Source organism: Hippocampus zosterae, chromosome 11 (genome assembly GCF_025434085.1).
Source record: "Hippocampus zosterae strain Florida chromosome 11, ASM2543408v3, whole genome shotgun sequence".
NCBI lineage: Eukaryota > Metazoa > Chordata > Actinopteri > Syngnathiformes > Syngnathidae > Hippocampus > Hippocampus zosterae.
The window spans coordinates 9,162,627-9,184,088 of NC_067461.1; the positions used below are offsets into that span (position 1 = coordinate 9,162,627).

At 42.0% G+C, this 21,462-nt stretch overlaps 2 protein-coding genes across 4 annotated transcripts; one reads left to right on the plus strand and one right to left on the minus strand.

The window, feature by feature from the left end:
• Positions 1 to 544: 544 nt before the first annotated feature.
• Positions 545 to 8,645, minus strand: LOC127610182 (filensin). Of its 2 annotated transcripts, none has more exons than XM_052080004.1 (8): positions 8,137 to 8,645; positions 6,556 to 6,616; positions 5,649 to 5,744; positions 4,988 to 5,080; positions 3,968 to 4,075; positions 2,566 to 2,786; positions 2,066 to 2,157; positions 545 to 1,965 (listed from the first exon to the last, which is right to left on the minus strand). In XM_052080004.1, the coding sequence occupies exons 1-8, from the start codon at positions 8,502 to 8,504 to the stop codon at positions 914 to 916; spliced, it is 2,091 nt and encodes a 696-aa protein (XP_051935964.1). In that variant the 5' UTR covers positions 8,505 to 8,645; the 3' UTR covers positions 545 to 913. The 2 variants fall into 2 exon arrangements, with proteins under 2 accessions (XP_051935964.1, XP_051935963.1); XM_052080003.1 differs by having other exon boundaries at positions 3,968 to 4,081; positions 8,137 to 8,644.
• Positions 8,646 to 12,468: 3,823 nt separating this feature from the next.
• Positions 12,469 to 21,022, plus strand: prokr1b (prokineticin receptor 1b). Of its 2 annotated transcripts, XM_052080025.1 has the most exons (4): positions 12,469 to 13,336; positions 15,634 to 16,244; positions 17,945 to 18,414; positions 18,500 to 18,653. In XM_052080025.1, exons 2-4 carry the CDS (start codon positions 15,799 to 15,801, stop codon positions 18,526 to 18,528), a joined length of 945 nt encoding a protein of 314 aa, XP_051935985.1. In that variant the 5' UTR covers positions 12,469 to 13,336; positions 15,634 to 15,798; the 3' UTR covers positions 18,529 to 18,653. The 2 variants fall into 2 exon arrangements, with proteins under 2 accessions (XP_051935985.1, XP_051935984.1); XM_052080024.1 differs by having other exon boundaries at positions 17,945 to 21,022.
• Positions 21,023 to 21,462: the final 440 nt, after the last annotated feature.

A 21,462-nucleotide genomic window follows, 5' to 3' on the forward strand; every position in this document is an offset into this window, starting at 1 on the left:
CTGCAAAACCACTTTCGTCTCAGCCCCACTCTGTAATTCTGTTGACTAACTGTGCCTACTTCACTCTCAGAAAGAGTTAAACAGTGTACATTAGTGAGAGGAAACACCATTATGTCCAATGATAGATTAGCCTCAGTAGCCACAGTTTGCAATCCATCTGAAACCTGTGCTTTCTAAATAATGAGTTCTGTCTTGAGGTATTCCAAACAGAATTAGCCTCAAGGTTCTGCATACTTTTGAACCATTTGTCTATCGCTATTCTAGATCACTTTTCCTGTTTAGATTAGAGGGGAACTAGAGTCTCTCCCATTTTCTTTTTCCTCCGGGTCAATAGTGTACAACACTGGCGCACTGGTTGCCAGTCATTCGTGAGTACAGAGACGGACAATTACTCACACTCACATTGTCACCAAAGTCAGATGACTGAACCACGAAACAGTCAATGGCATTTTACTGAGAACAACATGTCGGCTAAATTGGTATAGCAACACCAGTCTCACATTCGGGTTCATGAAAAGTAGCCTCCAAGACAAGAGGGCACAAATGATGTTTGAGTCGTCTTTATTGAAGATATCAAAGCAAATTGTTACACAGCAAAATGGTGCTGAGGGCAGGCGCTGGCATCCAATTGTACAAATGAGCCGAAGAGGGGGAAATTGGTATTGGAAGACAGAAGGGTAGCACAACTTCCTCGTTGACTGTTTCTTCTCATTTATTCTAATTCTTTTTAAGGTGGCACAGAGATTTATTTTTGCTTTCTTTTCGTTTTTGTATCCCAAGTTTTCAGACAGTAAAGGACTAAAGCATGAGCATGGCTGTCTGGTCGCAACATTCGATACACAACCCAAGACTGGAAGTAGGAGGAGTCTGGAATATGAGAGCAGGATTGTTTGGTTGGTTGCTGAGGTTGGTTCTAATGTTTCTTCTTACTGGATTTCTCAATGGTGGTTTCCACCACCATGGAAGTCTCCTCGTAACCTTTAAGCTTGCGCCCGTTGGAGAACTTCTCCACAGACTCCACCACCACCTTCTCGTAGCTCATGGCGTCTGGAGTGAAACTACTGGAGCTTGAGCTGGTGCTGCCGCTACTGCTGCTGCTGGTGCTGCCGCTACTGCCAGTGCTGCTGCTGCTGCTGCTGCTGCTACTGCTGCTGCTGCTGCTGCTGTTGTTGCTAGAACTGGAACTGGTGCTGGCGGCGCGGGGCAGAGATTTGGGAGTCTTCCTTGGTCCATTGTCATCTTTGTTCTTTGAAGAGGCAGGATCCACTGGTGGAGTTGGATCTGTGGGTCCGGAGAAAGGCTGGACTGGGCCTGGATCTTTGGGTTTAGGCTCAGGCTCTTCTTTCTTAACTTTGTCTTTACTTCCATCTTCTTTCCCGTTTCCTCCCTTGTTATCATCCTTTCCTCCTGCGACATTAGCCGGAGGGGTGGGAATTGCAGGTTTGGGGCCTGGTATGGGCTGAGGTGGTTGAGGGGATGGTACGTTGTCTCCAAGAGGCTGATCTTTGAGCGTGACTACGACATGTCCTCCGGATGGTGTGGTAGTGCAGAAGCAAGGATCTGGGTAGCTTCCTTCGCCAGTGACGAGGACGTAACGACCCTTTGTGAAGAAGTCAGCGATGGGCTCCGGTTTCTTGTACTTCCTCATCCGATCTCTGACGATGTTACAGAGTGTGTCAAATGCCTTGCTTATCTGAGCTCCGTCAGGGACGTCCTGCGGAGACACTCCGGACAACACGGGCCTCTCCTCAGTCCTCCTCACGTTATCATCCTGAATTCCTACCGATGACGTCCTCTTCGCTTCGTCGTCTGGAGCCACTCCGCCGGCGGCGCCGGCTTTTCGATCCTCATGACTGTTGTCAATGACATCTTTGGGCGTGAGCTCCTTCTTCTTCTGGACTTTCTTGGCCGTGATCTTCTGGCGAGGTTTTATGTTGGTTATATCTTGGATGGCAAGAGTGATATCTGGGAACGAAAGAGAAGACGCAAACATTTTTGTTGAGCTACTTTTACATCATCGGTCCATTGTCTTGAGAGCGTAGTGGCTTAGCTGCAAGTGACTTACCTTTGCCCCTGTTTGAGGCAGGGGGCGCGTGGGTGTAGTGGTAACTGGTAGTAAACAGGGTGACTGGTGTGCCGATTATTGCTGAATTCAACCTGTGATGGAATACAGAGGTCAAATTTCATGAGTCGGTATTCAAACATCAACCGGACAGGTTTGCCAAGCACAAATTCACTCTTAAACAGGGCATACAATTCACGAGTTAGGTTGGGTTTTCAAGCCTAATTCCGAGAATATGGGTCAAGTCTGTAGTGGACAAAAGGAGTGTATGTATTTACTTCTGTCTCTCGGTGTGGAACTCAACAATTTGGCGATGAAATACTGCCTCCATGATGAAGTAAAATCAATTATTTTTACTGTCTTTATGGCCTTTCTATTCCTTCTTCGGATTGTGGGCTAAAGCTTCCAAAAGATGAGAATGCTTGCCCCCGCTCCTCAAGCTACCCCCCCCCCCCCCCAGGCTTCATGGCAATGAAACACCAGTCAGCCAGTGGAGGTCTCACCTGTTGTCTTCATTTTCGATGATCCTCTTGTATCTATCCAGCTCGTTCTCCAGAGACGTCTGGTACATGGCCAAGTGGCGGCACTCGCTGGTGAACCTCTCCAGGGCCCTCTCGGCTTCCTCGATCTCCTTGCGCAGCGATTCGATTTGCTCGTTGTACAGCTGAATCTCGTCGTCGAAACTCTCCTGGGTGCCTCTGATGGCTTGCTCCAACATTGCCGCCTGTGAGAGACACAGACGCCTTTTTAATCAAGACGCTCTGATGAAATGATTCTCCAGAATTACGAATACCCTTGAGGAGATTTAACAGCGCTCCTTGTATGTCGGCACCCCAGCATTTTGTTGCTCATTACTTGACTATTAGGAATTTGAGCACATAATAAAATCCAAGGTAGACGCTGTATACATTTGAAATATATACACTATGCCAAAATATCAAAGATTTGTACACATTTTGTTGCATCTCATTTTTCATTTGGCTTCTACAGTATCCTAACAAATGACAGAAGGATTGTGTGTCATAAAAAGAGTGATGAACATGACTTTGGCAGTTTCTAGTTCCCTATTATTATGACTCCACTGTTTACTATTTAAATGCATTGTGAGCTAGCGTATACCACAATTGCTCTCTTAAAATGGACTACAGCTGACATCTAGTGGGGTCTCAGTGTCAATGGCAAACCATAGCGGCTCCTGCGTTGGAGAATTCAGATTAAGAATGATTGCAATACAGCACTTGTCATGGGTAATTCCTTAATGACATATTCAAATGGTGGAAAATACAAATTCTATTTTTTTTGGCACTTCATAACTTAGAAATAAAATACAATAATTCATTTAAATGAGAATTTTGAAAGAACATTTTCAATTATAAATGTGATTATTATTTATTATTAAGAATTAATTTAAAGTGATAACGAATGCAGTTTTACATAAATACTCGTACATTTATACATTTGAAAAAAATACATAATGTGAAATTGAATCCTGAAAGATGAACTTTCAATAATAAGGAAAGATACATGACCTGAAGTATGAAAAAGTAAAGTAATACAGTATTTCCAAATATCTCACACAATTTGAACCCAATACAATTCATAAAAATGTCAATATATTTGTTGAAAGATAGATTTGAAATAAACATTTTCCCATGAATCATCCGGTCTTGATTTAATTTAAATAATTTCAGGCAAGAGTGAATTATAACACCACACATTTATAAATAAATTAATGATTAGATCATGTCAAATTCATAATAAGAACAAATGTGAATGTCTGAAAATCTAAAAATAAACTTGGAATTTGTGTTTTGGGGACTGAGCAATAGTATGCGGGGGCAAATGTGGTTGGAAAAAAAAAGCATAACTAAACTGTAGTTGCCATGGTGACCATGTTGCACCCACCTCTGCTTGAAGTCGTTGTTTTTGGGCCTGCAGCTGGCAGAGGGCGCTCTTGTACTCCTCCAGCTGACTCTGCAGAGCCGGCAACCTACTTTGCACCAGCAGCTTCTCCTGCTCCTTCACAACGACAAAAAAAAAAAGCAATCACTCTTCATCAAATATTTGTTGCATTGTTGTTGTCTGGATGCATTTACTTGTTCTACTGTTGTTGAAGCAATTTATCCCTTTACAGTACGCCATCAATTTAAAATTGGACTCAAATTGTCATAAACGATACGCTTTAAAAGTCACATGAATGACATGCTAACATTTTGACTCGCTAGCCAACAACCGGCTAGTAGCTAGGTAGAGAAAGAAGGCTGGGTAGTTACATTTCTTTTTCCATTGCTGTGGCTCGTTTCTTAAAACAGAATTAACATTCTCAAAATAACATGGAAAACTCCCTAAATCAACTTGCAATCATTCACAACAAAAATTCAGTTCTAAATGATTTAATCAAACGACAAACATCTTATTATATATCATCTCAAATGTCTCAGTGCATGTTTGTGAGCACAATGAGTCCACTTTCAGAAAAAAAAAAACCCTATGACCTTGGTTCACTAGGCAACCCAGTCTATCAACTTGACAAACATCATCATCATCATCATCATTTATTAGCTATATATGTATACACATAACAGAATTCAACAGGTGCGGACGCATGCATAAATTGCTAGGATCAAACATTACATTACTGGACTAGTCAATGCTTAAAATGCTTAAAACACTCTGTGCTTAAATCTTTGTTCAGAAGACGGACTGCATTAGGGAAAAAACTCTGTATCACGGACAAGAAAAAATGGTCGTGTATGTGCGCATGAACAGCGTGTGCTTAACCCATTCACTGTCCCGCATGTCATAATATGAACAAAGGCAACAGAACTGAAAGGCCACTAACCTCATCAGCACTTGGCATATAGTTCACTGGGGGGCCGTACACACACGCACGCACATGCACATACGCTTTGTGAGTGACCTCACCTCGGAGATGCCCACTGACACGGTAGGAGCAAGCGGAAGCGTCTGGTTGATTTGCTGCAAAATGTGTACAAAGGTCTGGATCTCTGCAAGGTTCTGTTAAGATCACACCACACAAAGACAAATGAGTTAAGTGAGTTTTTTTGTTGTTGTTGTTTTTGTTTCTCTAAAAGCCTATTACGTATGTTCCAATCCAACGGTAATTTAAGATGACTTTCCATCCTTTACCTGACATAATATGCTCGTGGCGCAGCGCTTTGGTACATCGTAATGATAATATTCAAGATTACATCGCCTTCAAATGTACCAGCAGGCGATGGTATAAAGGTAGAAAATGGCCCATAAAAATGTGTCCTGCATAATGTCAACGATTGGAGCAGTTCTGATGAATGAAAATGGGATTTGGATGGACTTTTCCTGTTTTGTTAAGATTTTTTTTTTTGTTGTAACTACTGCCCCATAAAATTGCATTTAACATCACAATAACACTTGGCTGATGTGTTTTGTGTTGTAATAAATCAGAATGAAGGAAGGAAGCCGTGCTCACGGTTCAGGAAGGGCTAAGCATGCACACTTTATCAGCGAATTGGGACGGTATCTCAATATCTGCGGGCTTGACTGCATATCTATGTGAGATCATGCTGGATATGCTTGTATCATTGACCTTTCTGTGTCTCTCTCTGGTAGAGTTGATGTCATCTTGCAGGAACTGGGACTGGATCTGATACTCCAAATTTTTCAGCAGGGCACTGTCTGCCTCCTGCAGGTGAAGTTAATGGGACAGCACAGCAGAGGAAGAGAGCATAATCAAGAGGGAAAGCCATGGGTAAGTAGATTCGCAAGGCAGGGGCAACATGGCTGAGTTGATATTTTTAATGGGGAGACCTTGTGGGTGTCTTGAGGGCCATTGAAATCATTGAAACAAAACAAACAAAAAAAAGACTTATTTTCTTTCAAGTAATCTAATTAAAACAATCCTTTATGACAACATGTATAATTTAACCATACATATTTATTTTAAAGTTTTAGGTTTACAGAAATTATTTCTAACTTGCTTGAGAAACTTTTTTTCAGATGTAATATGACTACTTAATGATACATTGAACCATAGTAACATTTTATAACATTTGCACATTTGATTTGTCTTCCTTTTTTTCTTTCTTTCTTTCTTTCTTTCTTTCTTTCTTTCTTTCTTTCTTTCTTTCTTTCTTTCTTTCTTTCTTTCTTTCTTTCTTTCTTTCTTTCTTTCTTTCTTTCTTTCTTTCTTTCTTTCTTTCTTTCTTTCTTTCTTTCTTTCTTTCTTTCTTTCTTTCTTTTTTACATATAATGTTTATCTTTGAGTTTTTCTCCTCCAGGAAAATTCAGTTTAATTCAATTCCCGACTTCATAATTTAACAATTACAATTATCTATAATTTCATTTTGATTTCCATTTACAGTTTCAGATTTTTTACATGTTATTATTGTTAAATTTAAATTATTATTGTCGATAATATATACGTCAACAATTCTTACAACGTGTGCATATCGGTTATTGGTCACATTGGGATTTTGTTCCAATCAGCGCTGTACCTTGTTTAGCTGTTCCAATGTGCTCCGTAGTTGCTCTTGATAATCACATTCACTTCGGTATCTGGAAACAAACAAACAAAATGATCAAATATGATATAATTTGTAAAAATGACCAGCATAATTAGTGATGATTAAACATCGTTCGTTCTAAAAAAGATACCAGATTATTTTTCTGGAGGCAAGGTGTTGGCATGTCATTGTTATGTGTGTTGCTTTGTCTGCCAAGTGACAAATCTCCCAATCACTTTTAAAGTGTCTCTTTCAGACTCAATCAGCTGTAGAAGTGTGCGGAAAATTGCCCGGTGTTATATATTTTTGCTGTCATGGTACAAAATGAATTTCTGTTGAAAGAAGAGAATCACAAAGTGTCAATTTGGGGCTTTTTCATGAATACTTGATCAATTAATGACGTGGAGCAAGAAAAAAAACAAAAACAAAAAAAGGAATGTTGCTCATTTACAACTTTGTGTTAAGAACAACATTGGTGAGGAGGACTCCATTCAATGAAGACCATCTCTCTTCACCATTCGACTAGAGCGCTCGGTATTCTTCCCAACTCATCGATTAGTGTGGAAACTGCCATTTGTTCTGTGGAACCAGGCAGAACTTTTCATGCGGCTCAATGAGAACGATGGCGGCTTTCGCAACGCTGCAAATGTCACTGCTACCGAAATTCCAGTGTGTTCCTCTTAGATTATTTTTCTTGCCACGTGACATTTAGCTCCACAAAGGAAACAACTGTGTTTGTTTGTTACAAAAAGACGACCTATGAGACAAAAGGACTTTTTTCCCCCCTCCCTTTTTAAAAAAAAAAATCTCTTTGGTCATTGCATCTCTATACAACAGCACCGTTTAACTCTCGGTAGCTCTTTTCATACTCCCATCTTTTTGTTGGCGTTGCAGTACACTGTGAAAGGTCAGACCTTGGCAATTCCTCTGAATGCGAAGGCACCGGTGCATAAAATAGCTGCGGTTGCAAAATGGTAAATGCCACATTTCTTGCCGAGCCCCTTAAGTTAAAGTTGGAAGTGTCCAACTTCAATTATATGTTTTATTTCAAATCTATTGCGGTGTTTTATGGAGACATAAATCGTCAAATAACTATTCAGAGACACATCTGTAGCCTTGTTTCGGCTCATCATTTTAGTTGACTTTTTCCACATGAAGGTAAACTGCCACACGGTTTGTCTTTGGCCAAAGGCGCTTCTACTTAAGAGCGTGTTTACCTGCTGGTTTCGTAGAAGCCCCCTGCGGCTAAAGACGAAATGTGGCGGGGTTTACTTTCTGGACCTGGATTTGACACCGCTGTTCGGAGGATTTGTATTTTAACCATCGCTAAATGCGAAAACAGTGCAGTGCACAATTTGGCGCTGATCCAAATTTGGATTCAATGGCCTTGGGAGAATCGGGTGTTCTTTCAACCTGATATCAGTTGGTGGAAATGGAAACTCAATTGCCTTTCCCTCGCCCTCGAGGCTTAGCATTTTCTGTCATTTCCTTTCTATCCTAAGCACATTTCAGTTCAGCTTATCTCTAAAAGGGGATATTAGCGGAGACCCCGGCCGCGGGCCGTTCTCTTACTTGCTGGTGAACTCATCCAGCATGCGGCTGGCGTCCCTCAGCTCTCTCTCCAGCTTGGCGCGGTCAGAGGTGAGCTCTCGGATCCTCAGCTTGTTGACGTCGATCTGCTCCTTGAACGTCTCCTCCAGGCCGCTGGCCTCCTCCATGCGCTGCAGAGTCTCCAGCTGCTTGCGGAACACGGCGTTGCGCTGCTCCAGGACCCGAGCCCGGTTGATGTAGCGGGCGAAGCGGCTGTTGAGCTCCTGGAGGTTCTCCCAGCCCTGGATGGCGGAGATGCCCGCCGAGTCCTCGGGTTCTTCGCGGTAGACGTCCGAGTGCTCGTACTTTTCCTTGCGCACCTCCTTGCGCAGGTAGCTTGTCTTGAACATCCTGGTAGCTTTCTCTCCCTTGGACAGGTGGTATCCCTCAAAGTACTTGTGCTCTTCAGCTCTTTATTGTGTGAAAACTGGGGTGCTCACCCTTGGCTGTCTCATGCTAGACTAAACGCCACACGGCACTGGCTGGCGACGAAATACATCCCGGTACCTCCCCTCTTGACGGTGACCGCAACTCGTGAGCCTGGGGCCTTCCAGAGTTGATTGTTGTCTTTGTTGCGGGGATTTGAAAAGCCGCACACTGTGATGACAAAGCAGAACATCAAAAACGCACGCACACACAATTATGCGCCACGCGAAAGCGCGCTTCTTAGTCAGCTGCTTTGGAGATCCATGGATGGTGCGGGAGTTTGGATTTCAGTCCAATCGCAGGACAGAAGGGAAGTTTCGTGCATGACGGCTTGTTTGGATGCCAGTTTGTGCTACACCATTACAGTAAACGTTTCTTTTCATAATAGTTTTGCAAAACCAAGTGGAATGGATGACCCTTGGATTTCTTCAGCGGTGAACAGTACATACCAGAATGTTAGAAAAATATTCATGATTCTGTATTTCCCTTACTGAGGTTTAGCTTTGTATGATGCCGTTTCATTTGAAACCTGTTTAAAATCAGAATCCAGAACATTACACCCCTACTAGTTACAGTTTTTTTTATTATAGACACAGGATGCCCAGGAAATATCCAAACAGTGAGAGATCATAAATTGTGTCTGCACTTGTCAGAATGCAGCGCTCTGATTAAAATAGCTATGCTGCATGAAGAACGAAACAGAAAAATTCAACAGCGTAAGGGGGTCTCCGGGTTCGCCAAACTCGTCAGTTCTAGGCCGGAAGTGGCATCAAAAACGCAAGTAAGTGGCATCAAAACGCACAAACCGTGTCAGCTTAAAGGTTTTGAGATGGAGTGAAATGATAGCATAGATTTGCCAAGTAATTGATGAGTCAGAATTTGTCAATTGTTTTGAAATCTGTCAGTCACAACGACAAGTATACGTTGTATAGTACGCTTTAACAAAACAATTTCATAATAAAAATACACGATTATTATTATTTTCAATATCAATATTCCTGTTACTGCTAATCTTGAGCCACAACAGAGTGATCGATTGAAGAAATCTGCCACCTTCCGATCCTTTTTTATTTTTTATTTTCTCATAAAATACCAGAAAGCATTTGTTTCACTTTAAATCCAGATATATATTTCATTAATCCTCTTTCGATGTTGTTTCATAGCCTCGAACAGTGTTGGCAATAAATTACTTCCAGCTTCTCGGAAGAAGCCTCACGCAAGTTGTCTTGTGCATATTGGCCATGATATCCGATGCGACTTTGAGTCGATCTATCTTCTTTTGTTACGAGGTGCTGTATCACTTGAGTACATGTTGGATCAGTCAAGTGCTCCTATGGATGAAAATGAAAGCCTGTTGTTTATGCTCTTGCTCAGGCCTTTTAGGCGGTCATGGCAGAGGCTAGAGAGAGATTGAGCAAGTAGGCCCTGATCTTTCGGCGGCTAATAAAATCTAATGGGAACATTTCGAGGCGATTGTCGGTGTTTAGGGAGTTGGGTGTTATCCTCTTTCCATTGCAGTTCCATTGAAGATTAGGCTTGCTTAATTCTCTTCGGCATCGTCAGTCTTTTTTGCCCGCAGAACATCTCATATTCTTCTAGTTTGACTTTTTTGACTTATCGATTGTGTATCGAATCAAGTATCACGTACAACTTTATTGTCAAATGTGCAACATACAGCACAGATGAAATGTCTTCCTTCTCACAACGTACAACGAGAGGAGCCGCTGCGGGTGCCCGCGCCACCATCAAAAGAAAAGTGAACATAAAATGACAAAATAATACATGAGACACAGACAATCGTGTAATCTTAACCACTTTCCTGCATACGTTTTGTTGTCTGAAGCAGTTATAGATGAACGAGGAGCAAATCAAAGTGTCCTTTTCACCAGCGGATCAAAGACGTCATGCTGCAATGTGCACACGTCTGCTACAAGTTAAGCTTACCCAACGGTAGGACGACCCAATGAAATGCTCGGAGAATATAAAAGATTCAGAAAGAGCAATTTTAAATAACGTAAGGTAAATACTGAGGGGAAAAAGGGGGTGTTAAGGAATATGCATAAGTATCATTAAAAAAAAAACAATGACAAAAAAAAAGTTTTGGAAGCGTGTGCAGAGAGAGGGAGAGAGAGAGAGAGAAAAAGAGAGATTTATACACACACATGCGTACACACACACACTGCCTGGTGTGAACAGGCATCTCAAGACAATTGAGACAAGATTGTCCAAGAGAGAATAAAAGTAAGAGTGATCCTGGCTTTCCATCAAAACAAAGAATTGATCGCGGGGAGTCATCTGAGCTGCAGTCCGTTCTTGTTTGTCTGCCGTTCAGGATGGATGACCACAGAGATGTCTGCTTTCCAATCAAAAGGCTCCCGCCCCCGAAAGTCAACATGATGAGACTTTTTGAGCACTCGAAACTAAACGGCCAATCTCACAGAATAAGTGCCACCTAATTTGATGCTGATTAAGTGTGAATAGCTGGATGTCCTCCCAAATCTAGCGGTGGCGACTAATGCCACTTATGTAAAAGCAACTCCATATGAGAGATTAGCAGTTGTATGGAAAACATTTAACCGTTTCATGCACAAATAATGATAACCTGTAACCTGATAAACTGATAGGCTGTCCACTGTAGTAACGGCTGAAGAATGAAATAAAAAAAACAAACAAAAAAAATTAAACAAAGCAAAATCCGACATTACTTTTTTACTAGAAAAATGTTGTTGATTTTTTTTTTTTAGGCACAGCATTATTTGCAATGTATATATTTTTCATTGACATAAAACCAGGAGGGCTCAAAGACATCTTTATACCTCATGATTAAAGCATTTCCCTGCTCTATGAGAAATTAATGTTTCACAAACCTTATTTTCTGTTTCGCTTCTTTGAATTGTAAGTTGGACATGATGAATCCACGTGTCAACAGTTGCCAGGAAAAAAAAACAACAACCTGATTATCAGCAATAGCTGGTGAACACTGCAAAAGATTTTGCTCCCATAATGCATCCTTCAAGGGTCAGTGGAGTGGAAAACACAATACGTGCAGTGACTCCTCATGGTCCACTTGTCGAGATGAGTCCAAATGAATGTTGATGCACTCTTCAGACGGGCTGTGAACATCGCCTCTTATAGAGATGTTGGGCCTCATTTACCGACGTCTGGGGGAAAAAACGGGCAGAATATGTGCATTCGCTCAAATAGCGCTGTTAGTGAGCATGTGCTGCGTTACCGGGTTCTTTGCACATCATATTTGTTGCACATAATACGGTTTAACCCAGAGGTGGACAAACCACGACCCGCGGGCCGAATCCGGCCCGTTGGTCTTTTTAATCCGGCCCGCCGAAGGTTCGTCCACAATTAAGGTTCGATGTGAATGATTGCATTCGTTTCAATTGGACTTGTAATGACATGCATTTCACCGCCAGGTGGCGCATTGACTTGAAGTTGCAGAAAGGGGCGAGGGGGGGGGGTCTTTTCGACCATCTAGTACCTCTGTATCGCTCTACTTCTACTGGTTTGATCACAACCCATCTGCAGCAATGCACAGGCTAAAATAGGTCATCAACAACACTTTTGTCATATAAAAAAAGTATAATAATACAATACTTTCATGTTTTTGTTCTGTTGATGTTTGATATGGACGGTCAACAAATGCAGTTTTTTTTTATGTACCATAGCTCGTGCTGACCTGGCCCTTCTGTCATATTTTAAAAGTCAATGCGGCCCCCGAGCCAAAAAGTTTGCCCACCCCTGGTTTAGCCTTTTCCAGTTTATTGAACTTTGACATTCGTGCATTGATAATCTCAAGTAAACTGCTGAGTATGAGGCTAAGGGACGATTGTTTTGATTCCACAAGCAACATAAACAATAGCATGAAAACTGTCACAATGCATCCTTTTTTTTTTTCATCATGCATGTGCCCAATTGGGAAACAAGATTAAGGATATATGTATGAATGAGATGCAATACAAGAGCAGCGTTGCAGAATTCAGAATTGCTATAAATAATGATTCTTTCATCAAACTTGAATCATGGGCTTGGAGAAATGCTCATACTGAGAGGAGTCGAGAATTACATCAAACTGTAATCATAAACATATTACTGAATGTTTCTATCGTAGTAAAAGAAGCATTTCATGTCTTTAAAAAATCGATATTCTGATGTAGCCCCTTGTAGTTGAGCTTCTTTTATGGGAAAAATCATGAAAAAATGCTGTCTAAAGCTTATGAAGCACAACTATGTGCCAAAACAACAACACCAGCAGTCCTGGAAGATAGCTGGAACTTTTATGAATTTCCAATTGTGCGCAGAGAGAATTGGAAAGTAATCATGAAGCTTCCCTTGCATAATAATAATGACAAGCATATAAAAAACAAATGCATATTGATTAAGCATACTATACTGTGAAGGTGATTTGAAGGCGGCGGTAGCCTTTCAGTGCATACATCACCACCCTTGCTGACACTAATGGCTTTGCCACGCTAACCTTTTGGCACACTCCCACTGGACCTCCTCCCTCCCTCCTTCTCTCCTGCTCCCATCCCCTCCCATCTTCCTTTTCTCCACGGCGTCATCATCGGTGTGCTATTTAAGGCGGCGGAGAAACAAATTTTTGTTGTCTCTTCCATGGAGGCGAGCGAGGAGGAGCGGATCATGATTATGATTCTCGAAGACTTTATTTAAGCACGAGCCAATCTGAGAAGGCTCTACTAATTGAACTGGATATTCCCTTGACCTTCTACATTATTTGCAGGTAAGATGGATATTCCATGACTTAATAATGCACTATTGTTATTTACCAACAGAATAACTTTTCCATTTTCGTTTAGTTGCCGGTAAATGGTTCCCATATGTTTGGTGATTAAAAGCATCATTCATGTCCTTGAGCACGTTACCTTTATTACTCTTAACGTAGATGGGATGGCCATCACAAAACACTTTGAAGTCAACATTTGAAGTAACACTTTTACATGGAAAAATGAAAGTCAACTACTGTGTAGTACACTAAAAGACATTTTAAACTAAAGTAAAGCAAAACTACTCACCCTTTTAAGATTGATGTATTATGTTGAATAATTATCAGCATCTACTCGGTAAAATAATTCACTGGATGACCCGTTCAGGGTGTACCTGGCCTGTAGGCTAAATTAAGCTGAACGCCAGCACACGCGGGGCCATTGCACTATAGAAAATGATGAATGGCTGGACGGAGATAAGTGAGATGAAATTGTGCTACATTTTTATAAATGGGCAGAGAGACACTGTCTTATATTGTAGTTAGTTTAATTTTCTGTTCTATGGTGCCATCACCAAAAAAACAAAAAAAACAACAACAACAACAACAACAACAAAAACTTTAGATGCTCAAGATGTTGAAATCCAAATATCCAGAAAATCCCAAGGAGAGAAGTCATAGCGAAGAAGACATATAGATAAAGCACGCTATTTTCCCATCTGGTGACTACATTGTGGGTACACATTCTTATCCTTTTCATTTTCATTATTAAATGACTTGTCAAATGTTACACAAACTCTCAATACATCGAGTTGTTCCTCTTGTTTTCCAGCAACAGGGCAATCGTTGGGTTGCTTCTTTATTGGCCATTGTTCCCTTTCACGTCACAATCAAAGAGTCCGTGACTCATCACTGGTGTTGTCCTCACACACAAGGAGTTGCCTTGATAAATATTTAAAAGGTTTAACATTTACATGCCCTCTCATTAATCCAGGCCAATCAAAGAGCATTGAATTGATCGCAGCTGGAATGTTCTGTTTGTCTTCGGTACAGGAATAAAGACACTTGGGCTGTATTGTTAAGTATGTTGCCCCTTCCCGACAAAGGATGTCAAACCCCTGACTATCTTTGCTCTTCTAAGATTGTCCTTGAAGATTATCCTTTGATCTGTGATGTGTTCAGAGCGGATCTGACCCGATAATCGTGTTAAAAACAACTTGAGGGTGACAATCTCAAATATGAAATGTGTTTGATAGTTACAACCACAAATCTTCGTGTATGTGGGGGGGGGGGGGGGGTGTGAGCGGAGTGTGAGCGCGGATGGTTGTTCGTCTCTGTGTGCCCTGCGATTGGCTGGCAACCAGTTCAGGGTGTCCCCGCCTACTGTTCGAAGACAGCTGGGATAGACTCCAGCACCCCCGCGAACCTCGTGAGGATAAAGCGGTTCGGAAAATGAATGAATGAATATATTAGTCAGAAAAGGTCACCATTAAAAAAAAAGTTTTTTGATTGAAAAGAGGCAAATGTATCAAATCAAATCGTTACACTTTGAAACACGTCAATATATCGAAATACATATTGAATCGTATAGGTTAGATGTACCGGCAATTTCATTTAAATTGTTGCACTCTAAAAAAAAACCTAAAAACTTATGCTACAACGAATAAATGACGAGACTCAAACATTTTCGAAATAGTAAAAATGACTAAAAATCAATAAGCCTGCTCTAAAAACCTAAATTAAAACTGAATGTTAAAAAAATGTCAAAATGAAATAAAGGCAAATTAAATGAAAAGTCTCAAACCATTACAACCGTGTCAAGAAAAGAGGAAATAAAATGCTCAAATTTCACCCAATTATCAGTTTGTGTGTACTCCTCTTATGTGAACTTATCGGTGAGGTCCCAAATTGTATGCGCTTACGAGACCCCTTGATTTTTCTTTCCCTCTCTCTAGCTCATTATCCTTGCAGTCTACGCTGTGTAATTCGAGGCTACAAATGCGCTTTGTATTTTGATGTAGCTTAAAATGCCTTGTAACCAGACTGCGCTTAGTCTCGCGACACTGCCTTGCGATAAATACAATACAATACAATACATGCTGATTTACAGTATATAGCGCTTTCACTACAGCGGCAGCTGTAACAAAGCGCTTAACAAAACATTTAACATAAAGTAAAAATTGACAAGGCATATATTTCGGACTGCACCACCTGCCATCCTCGATAACCTGCTGAAGGACTTGGGCTGTGTAATTTATTTTCCAATCATATTAATCCTGACCAGGTGTTGAATAATGCATAACTTTGTCTTACAGGTTGTGGTGACTCTCCAAATATGATTCATCCTCTTCAAGGCAAATAGTGTAGCAGTTAAGGTGTTTACAAGGAGTCGCTGCCTGGCTTCACCACAAAGACTCATCATACCCCCCCCCCCCCTAATTTTGAAAGTTCAAGTTGTTCCTGAACTGGTTTCGAACAAAATGGCAGAGTTAAACATCAGCCACCTGTTGACGGCTCCTTTTCCTGACAAATCGGATCATAACTTTGACAACTACGACGTGGACTACGGCATTCCGCCCGATGAGATCCCTGACACTACACAGGGTCTGGCCTTCTACGTGGCCACCATCATCATCGGCGTCGTCCTCGCTTGCATCATGCTGGTATGCGGCTTGGGGAATTTCATTTTCATCGCTACGTTGGCGCGTTACAAGAAGCTGCGCAACCTCACTAACTTGCTCATCGCCAACTTGGCCATTTCGGACTTCCTCGTAGCGGTCGTGTGCTGTCCGTTCCTTGTCGACTACTATGTGGTCAAACAGCTGTCGTGGGATCATGGGTTGGTGCTGTGCGCTTCGGTCAACTATCTACGCACCGTGTCACTCTACGTGTCCACAAACGCCTTGCTCGCCATTGCAGTGGACAGGTAAGGCCTTTAGGTCATTTGTAAGCCAATCAAAATGCCTTGCAGCACTTCATATACTCACCATTCTATTGGATTTATCATATATTCAATGTTTTTGTATGCAGAACACAGGTAATAAAATATGTTTGGAACTTTTGTGTGGTAGCGACTAGATTTGAAATCACATGATGGACCAAAAATGATGTGTCTTCAATTTTGAAAACCGATGACTTTCTTGAAATTGTGTTTTCACTGAAGGTATGATATTATTGCGGTGTCAACAATGTGAAATCCATCAATAGTACATTACAACAGAGATGCCATCCGAAGGAGTAAAAAACTGGTTCATGAAGCACCTTGAAGCCTCATTTTCCCATCAATAATGAGAACAACTATATAACTGTCACTCATCGTCTTACACATTAAACATACCGTACAACCAATTCATGAAATGAAATAGTGATTGCAGACCTGCCAATCAATAATCCAAGAAAAATATAGAGGCGGCGGCCCGGTGTTCCAGTGGTTAGCGCGTTGACCTCACACTGCAGAGGTACCAGTTCTGGCCTCCCTGTGTGGTGTTTGCATGTTCTACCCGTGCCTGCGTGGGTTTTCCCCGGGTACTCCAGTTTCCTCCCACATTCCCAAAACATGCGTGCCAGGTTAATGGAACACTCTAAATGGTCCCTAGGTGTGGGTGTGTGCATGTGGATGCTTGTTTGTCTCTGTGTACCCTGCAATTGGCTGGCAACCGGTTCAGGGTGCACCCCGCCTACTGCCCGAAGACAGCTGGGATAGCCCCCACAGCACGTCCCGCAACCCTTATGAGAATAAGCGGATCAGAAAATGGACGGATGGATGTCTCATTAACTTGAGCAGTGCAATTGGAGATCCACGTTCTCTGTGGTCCGTTGCACAGAAGATTATGTTGATGTCTTATTTGAACAAACAGCCGTCAATAACACATACTTTGAGAATGGAGGGCAATTCCGCTGCGCTGATTCAATGGTGCGTGCCGGCTGACTGCGGAGAGCAAAGCCGTGAAACAAATGTTTGTGCCATTTAGAATGTTTGTATTGCATGAGGTGCTGGTATCATTTTAGTCACAGTAAGCTACTTCAAATTATATTGAACCAACTGCTTAATTTCTAGCGTACTATGAACAAACCCCATTTAATGTCTTTGTAGAGCCACTTTCACTAATAGTTTACATGAGTGACTATCCTGCAGTCGCTCGGTGACCATAGGAATGAGTCATTGTCTGTTTAGAGCTACAAAAACCAAAAAAAAAAACCCCGATGTGCTCTATTGACTGGCAATCAATCCAGGGAGTACACTGCCTTTGCCACAAAATCAGATGAGATAAGCCCCTAGATCGGCCATGAGCCAGAACTGGATAAGTGGTAAAAAGTGGTTCACCATAAAGATAGTTTGCTTAATGTTTTTACTCCAACAAACAACAAAGAAGAAATTAAGAACCAATAGAATGATTACTTAAATGACAATTCCCGAACAACAAAAAAAAAAGGAAAAAATTGGACTAAACTTCTGTCCATTGCCTCTGTAGCATGTCAATAATCCATCCATCCATCCATTGATCCACATTCTATACCGTTTCTTTTCATCAGGGTTGCTCGAGCTATCCCAAAATGTTGGTCTCTCCAATTGGGAGATTGACCCGATCGACTACCTCGTCAACTTGATGTTGTCTATGTTCTCAGGTACATGGCCATCGTTCATCCTCTGAAGCCTCGAATGAAGTACGAAACCGCCTACTGCTTGATAACCGGAGTCTGGATTGTTCCCATTCTCATTTCAATTCCCTCGGCTTACTTTGCCTCGGAAACCATGTATCCTCACGGAGGCATCACGACGACCACTCACAAAGTCTTCTGTGCTCAAATCTGGCCCGTGGACCAACAGGCCTACTACCGCTCCTACTTTTTGCTCGTATTCGCCGTGGAGTTTGTCGGACCCGTGGTTGTCATGGCGATGTGTTATACTCAAATTTCCCGCGAGCTCTGGTTCAAGAATGTGCCTGGTTTCCAGACGGAGCAGATAAGAAAGCGACTGCGCTGTCGCCGCAAAACTGTGATGGTCCTGATTGGGATATTAATGGCATACATCCTGTGCTGGGCTCCGTACTACGGCTTCACGATCCTGCGGGACTTCCACCCGACGCTAATCTCCCGTGAGAAGAACTCACTGGTGGTCTTCTACATCATCGAATGCCTTGCAATGAGCAACAGCATGATCAATACCATCTGCTTTGTCAGCGTCAAGAACAACACGGTCACGTATCTGAAGAAGATTGTGTTGGTGCGATGGAGGTCAACTTACGCCCCCACTAGGACCGCGGATGAACTCGATTTAAGGACCTCGTCCTTGCCTGTCACAGAGGAAATTGAATGCATTCATCTGAGGTAAACACGGCCATTAAAATCTGGATTGCTAATGTGAAGAATGGACTTGGAATCAATGAGGACACTCAATTACATTTCACGGGTTTTATTTACTGTAATGCGAAAGCGTATGAGGGGACAAATGCAGCATAGATTTCAGACAAAACAAGGAATGGAAAAACTAATTAGTTAGGAGCAAATCGCACGAAAGCTTTTGCATATCTGCTGCTAAAATTCCCTGACTTGATGTGTTCTGAAAAACAGCAATTCCTGTTTACAGCAATGTTTGCAAATATGACGAACAAACAGGTCAGAACGTGGGATGTTTAAGTTCTGGCATACATAGTATTTTTTTAATCATTCAAAATATGTTGGTTTTCCTGCTTATTTCGAGCATGCGCCTGCATCTGACGTCTCTTTACGGTTTCTGAATTTGCGGCAGTATTTTCTGAGCCAAGGAGAAAAACTTTCAGTGCCGAAATATACAGTACATTGAATTTCTGATCTCGCCTCAGTTAAAACCTCCATTTACTTTCTAACTGTGAAATCTGGGCCTGGTGAATCAATGAACACAAAGTTATTTGTGTGAATGTCTTCGGGGCAGACATAAAACTGAATCCTGCCTGATGCGATCAATGGCAAGAGCATTTAAGTATTTACAGCTTGTCACTACGTCGCTCGCACGATGAACACAAGGTTAACGTAATTTGGAGTAAATAATCAGGCACACCCTTGATCTTTCATTTTACCCCAATGAGCCGCAGTCGTTGGAAATCATTAAATTTTTATGTTTAAAAAAAAAGTCCCCCTCTTAGCGTATGACATTGTGTGGTGCCATTTAGTGGCGTGTTTGCTCTTCAATTGGTTTGCCATAAAGACTACGCCAATACAGACATTGTGCCTTTTTGTTATCGGTTACCCTTTCGATGACATTAAACGCAACATTTCACTCTGCTCACATGACTCAAATAAACAAAGGGAAAGATCAACATGTTCGTACTTGGGTTGTAATTCTATTTTCATTCCAAAACGTATTTGTTTTCCCTCCTTGTTCTGTCTTCAGGCAGTAGGTGGGGGACACCCTGAACCAGGGCACACAGACACAAACAACCATCCACGCTCACACTCTCACCTAGGGACAATTTGGAGTGTTCAATCAGCCTGCCATGCATGTTTTTGGAATGTGCGAGGAAACCGGAGTTCCCGGAGAAAACCCACACAGGCCCGGGGAGAACATGCAAACTCCACACAGGGAGGCCAGAGCTGGGATTGATTTGAATTACCTCCGCAATGTGAGGTCGACACACTAACTACTGGACCACCGGGCCGCCCTGAATATGACGCAACAAAGAGCATTCTGTCTTTTTTTAAATTTTTATTTTGTATTTTTTAAACTTCCTGCTAACCATAGACACACCCACCCTAATCTCAACCAACCAGGAACTGCCAGTTTTCCAATCAATCATCTATAAGCAATGCAGCTTGCGCCACACCTGTTGCCAATCAACTCGTTTGTCAAAACCTTCGAACCAGATTGAGTGGGAGCGTGGGTGGTTGTTTGTCTTTGTGTCCCCTGCGATTGGCTGGCAACCAGTTCATGCGGTACCCCGCCTACTGACCAAAGACAGGTTCCGGCACGCCCGCGACCCTCAGGAGGAAAAGCAGATTAATGGATGGATGGACTTTGCCCACTTAATGTTCCAAGTTTTGTTCTCTTTATTCATTTAACTTGTCTTCACTTGGACGTCGAGCTACCTTGTGAGTGACCTTCCAAAAATGGTGAGTCCTGACGCATCACAGCACACACCTTTCGAAGTATGCAGATTGTGACCAGAAAAAAAAAAGAGGCAATCGATATAATTTAATGTGAATGTCCTGATTTGTTGACTTGTTTCACGTAGAGTGTTAACAGGAGCCCAGAACTCACTTGACCATAAAATTGCTTTTGTCTGCTCATTCTTTCCATAAATCAAAGTTATCGAGTCCGAATCATATTTGTGTGCATGCGTCATGGTCACGCTGACTTCAAGTCAGCCGCAACTCAAAACGCCATGATTCCATCTCGAGAAAAGCTGACAACAATGACAAGTCCTACAACTCTCTTCACATTTGGCTCCAAATTGTTTCAACTTTGTGTTTATTCATTCCTCTCATGGACGTCATGCTTTTTAGTTGCGTAAACTGCATAGTGAGTTTACCCAGGGAGAGTAGATTGGACATTAACGAGGAGTTGTTTTCATTCCCCGCCCTGCAAATAATCCCACTGTTAACATTCTTCTTCCCTAAAAAGATGGTAAAACAAGTTTGTCAGCAAAAGCTTGAAGATATGAAAACAGTTCATGTGAGACCAACTTTTTATAGTAGAGGAGAGGTAGCATAGATCAAATGATTCACGCCACATCTGTAATGTGTGTTAGGATGCACATTAAAAAACAAATCGACATGGGGCCCACTCCCACTTGTAGTGTGTTGATATCTTGTAGCTTAGAGAGTCGGTGCTCAAGATGTGCACCCACCAAGCTCTTCTCCTCCTCGCATCATTAGAAGTCCAGCTAACAAGTGATTAGATGATTACTGGAGGGCTGCCCTCCACCTGAATGACTGCATCCTCGCGCTTGCATTCCCCGCAGCCCGCTTGACAGTAAATCATTGGGTGCTCATGAATAATGTTCCCCACTGCAGCCTGGCCTTGTGCTCACGTTGGCGCCATTTGATCAATGCGCCTTTTAACGGGTTGAATGAGCAACTGAGCGTTTGTCAACTTGTCCTGCGTGTGTGACTTCCTGTGCTTGCGTTGACCATATCTTCTTCGGCGATGAGCTGTTTTTTTTTTTTTG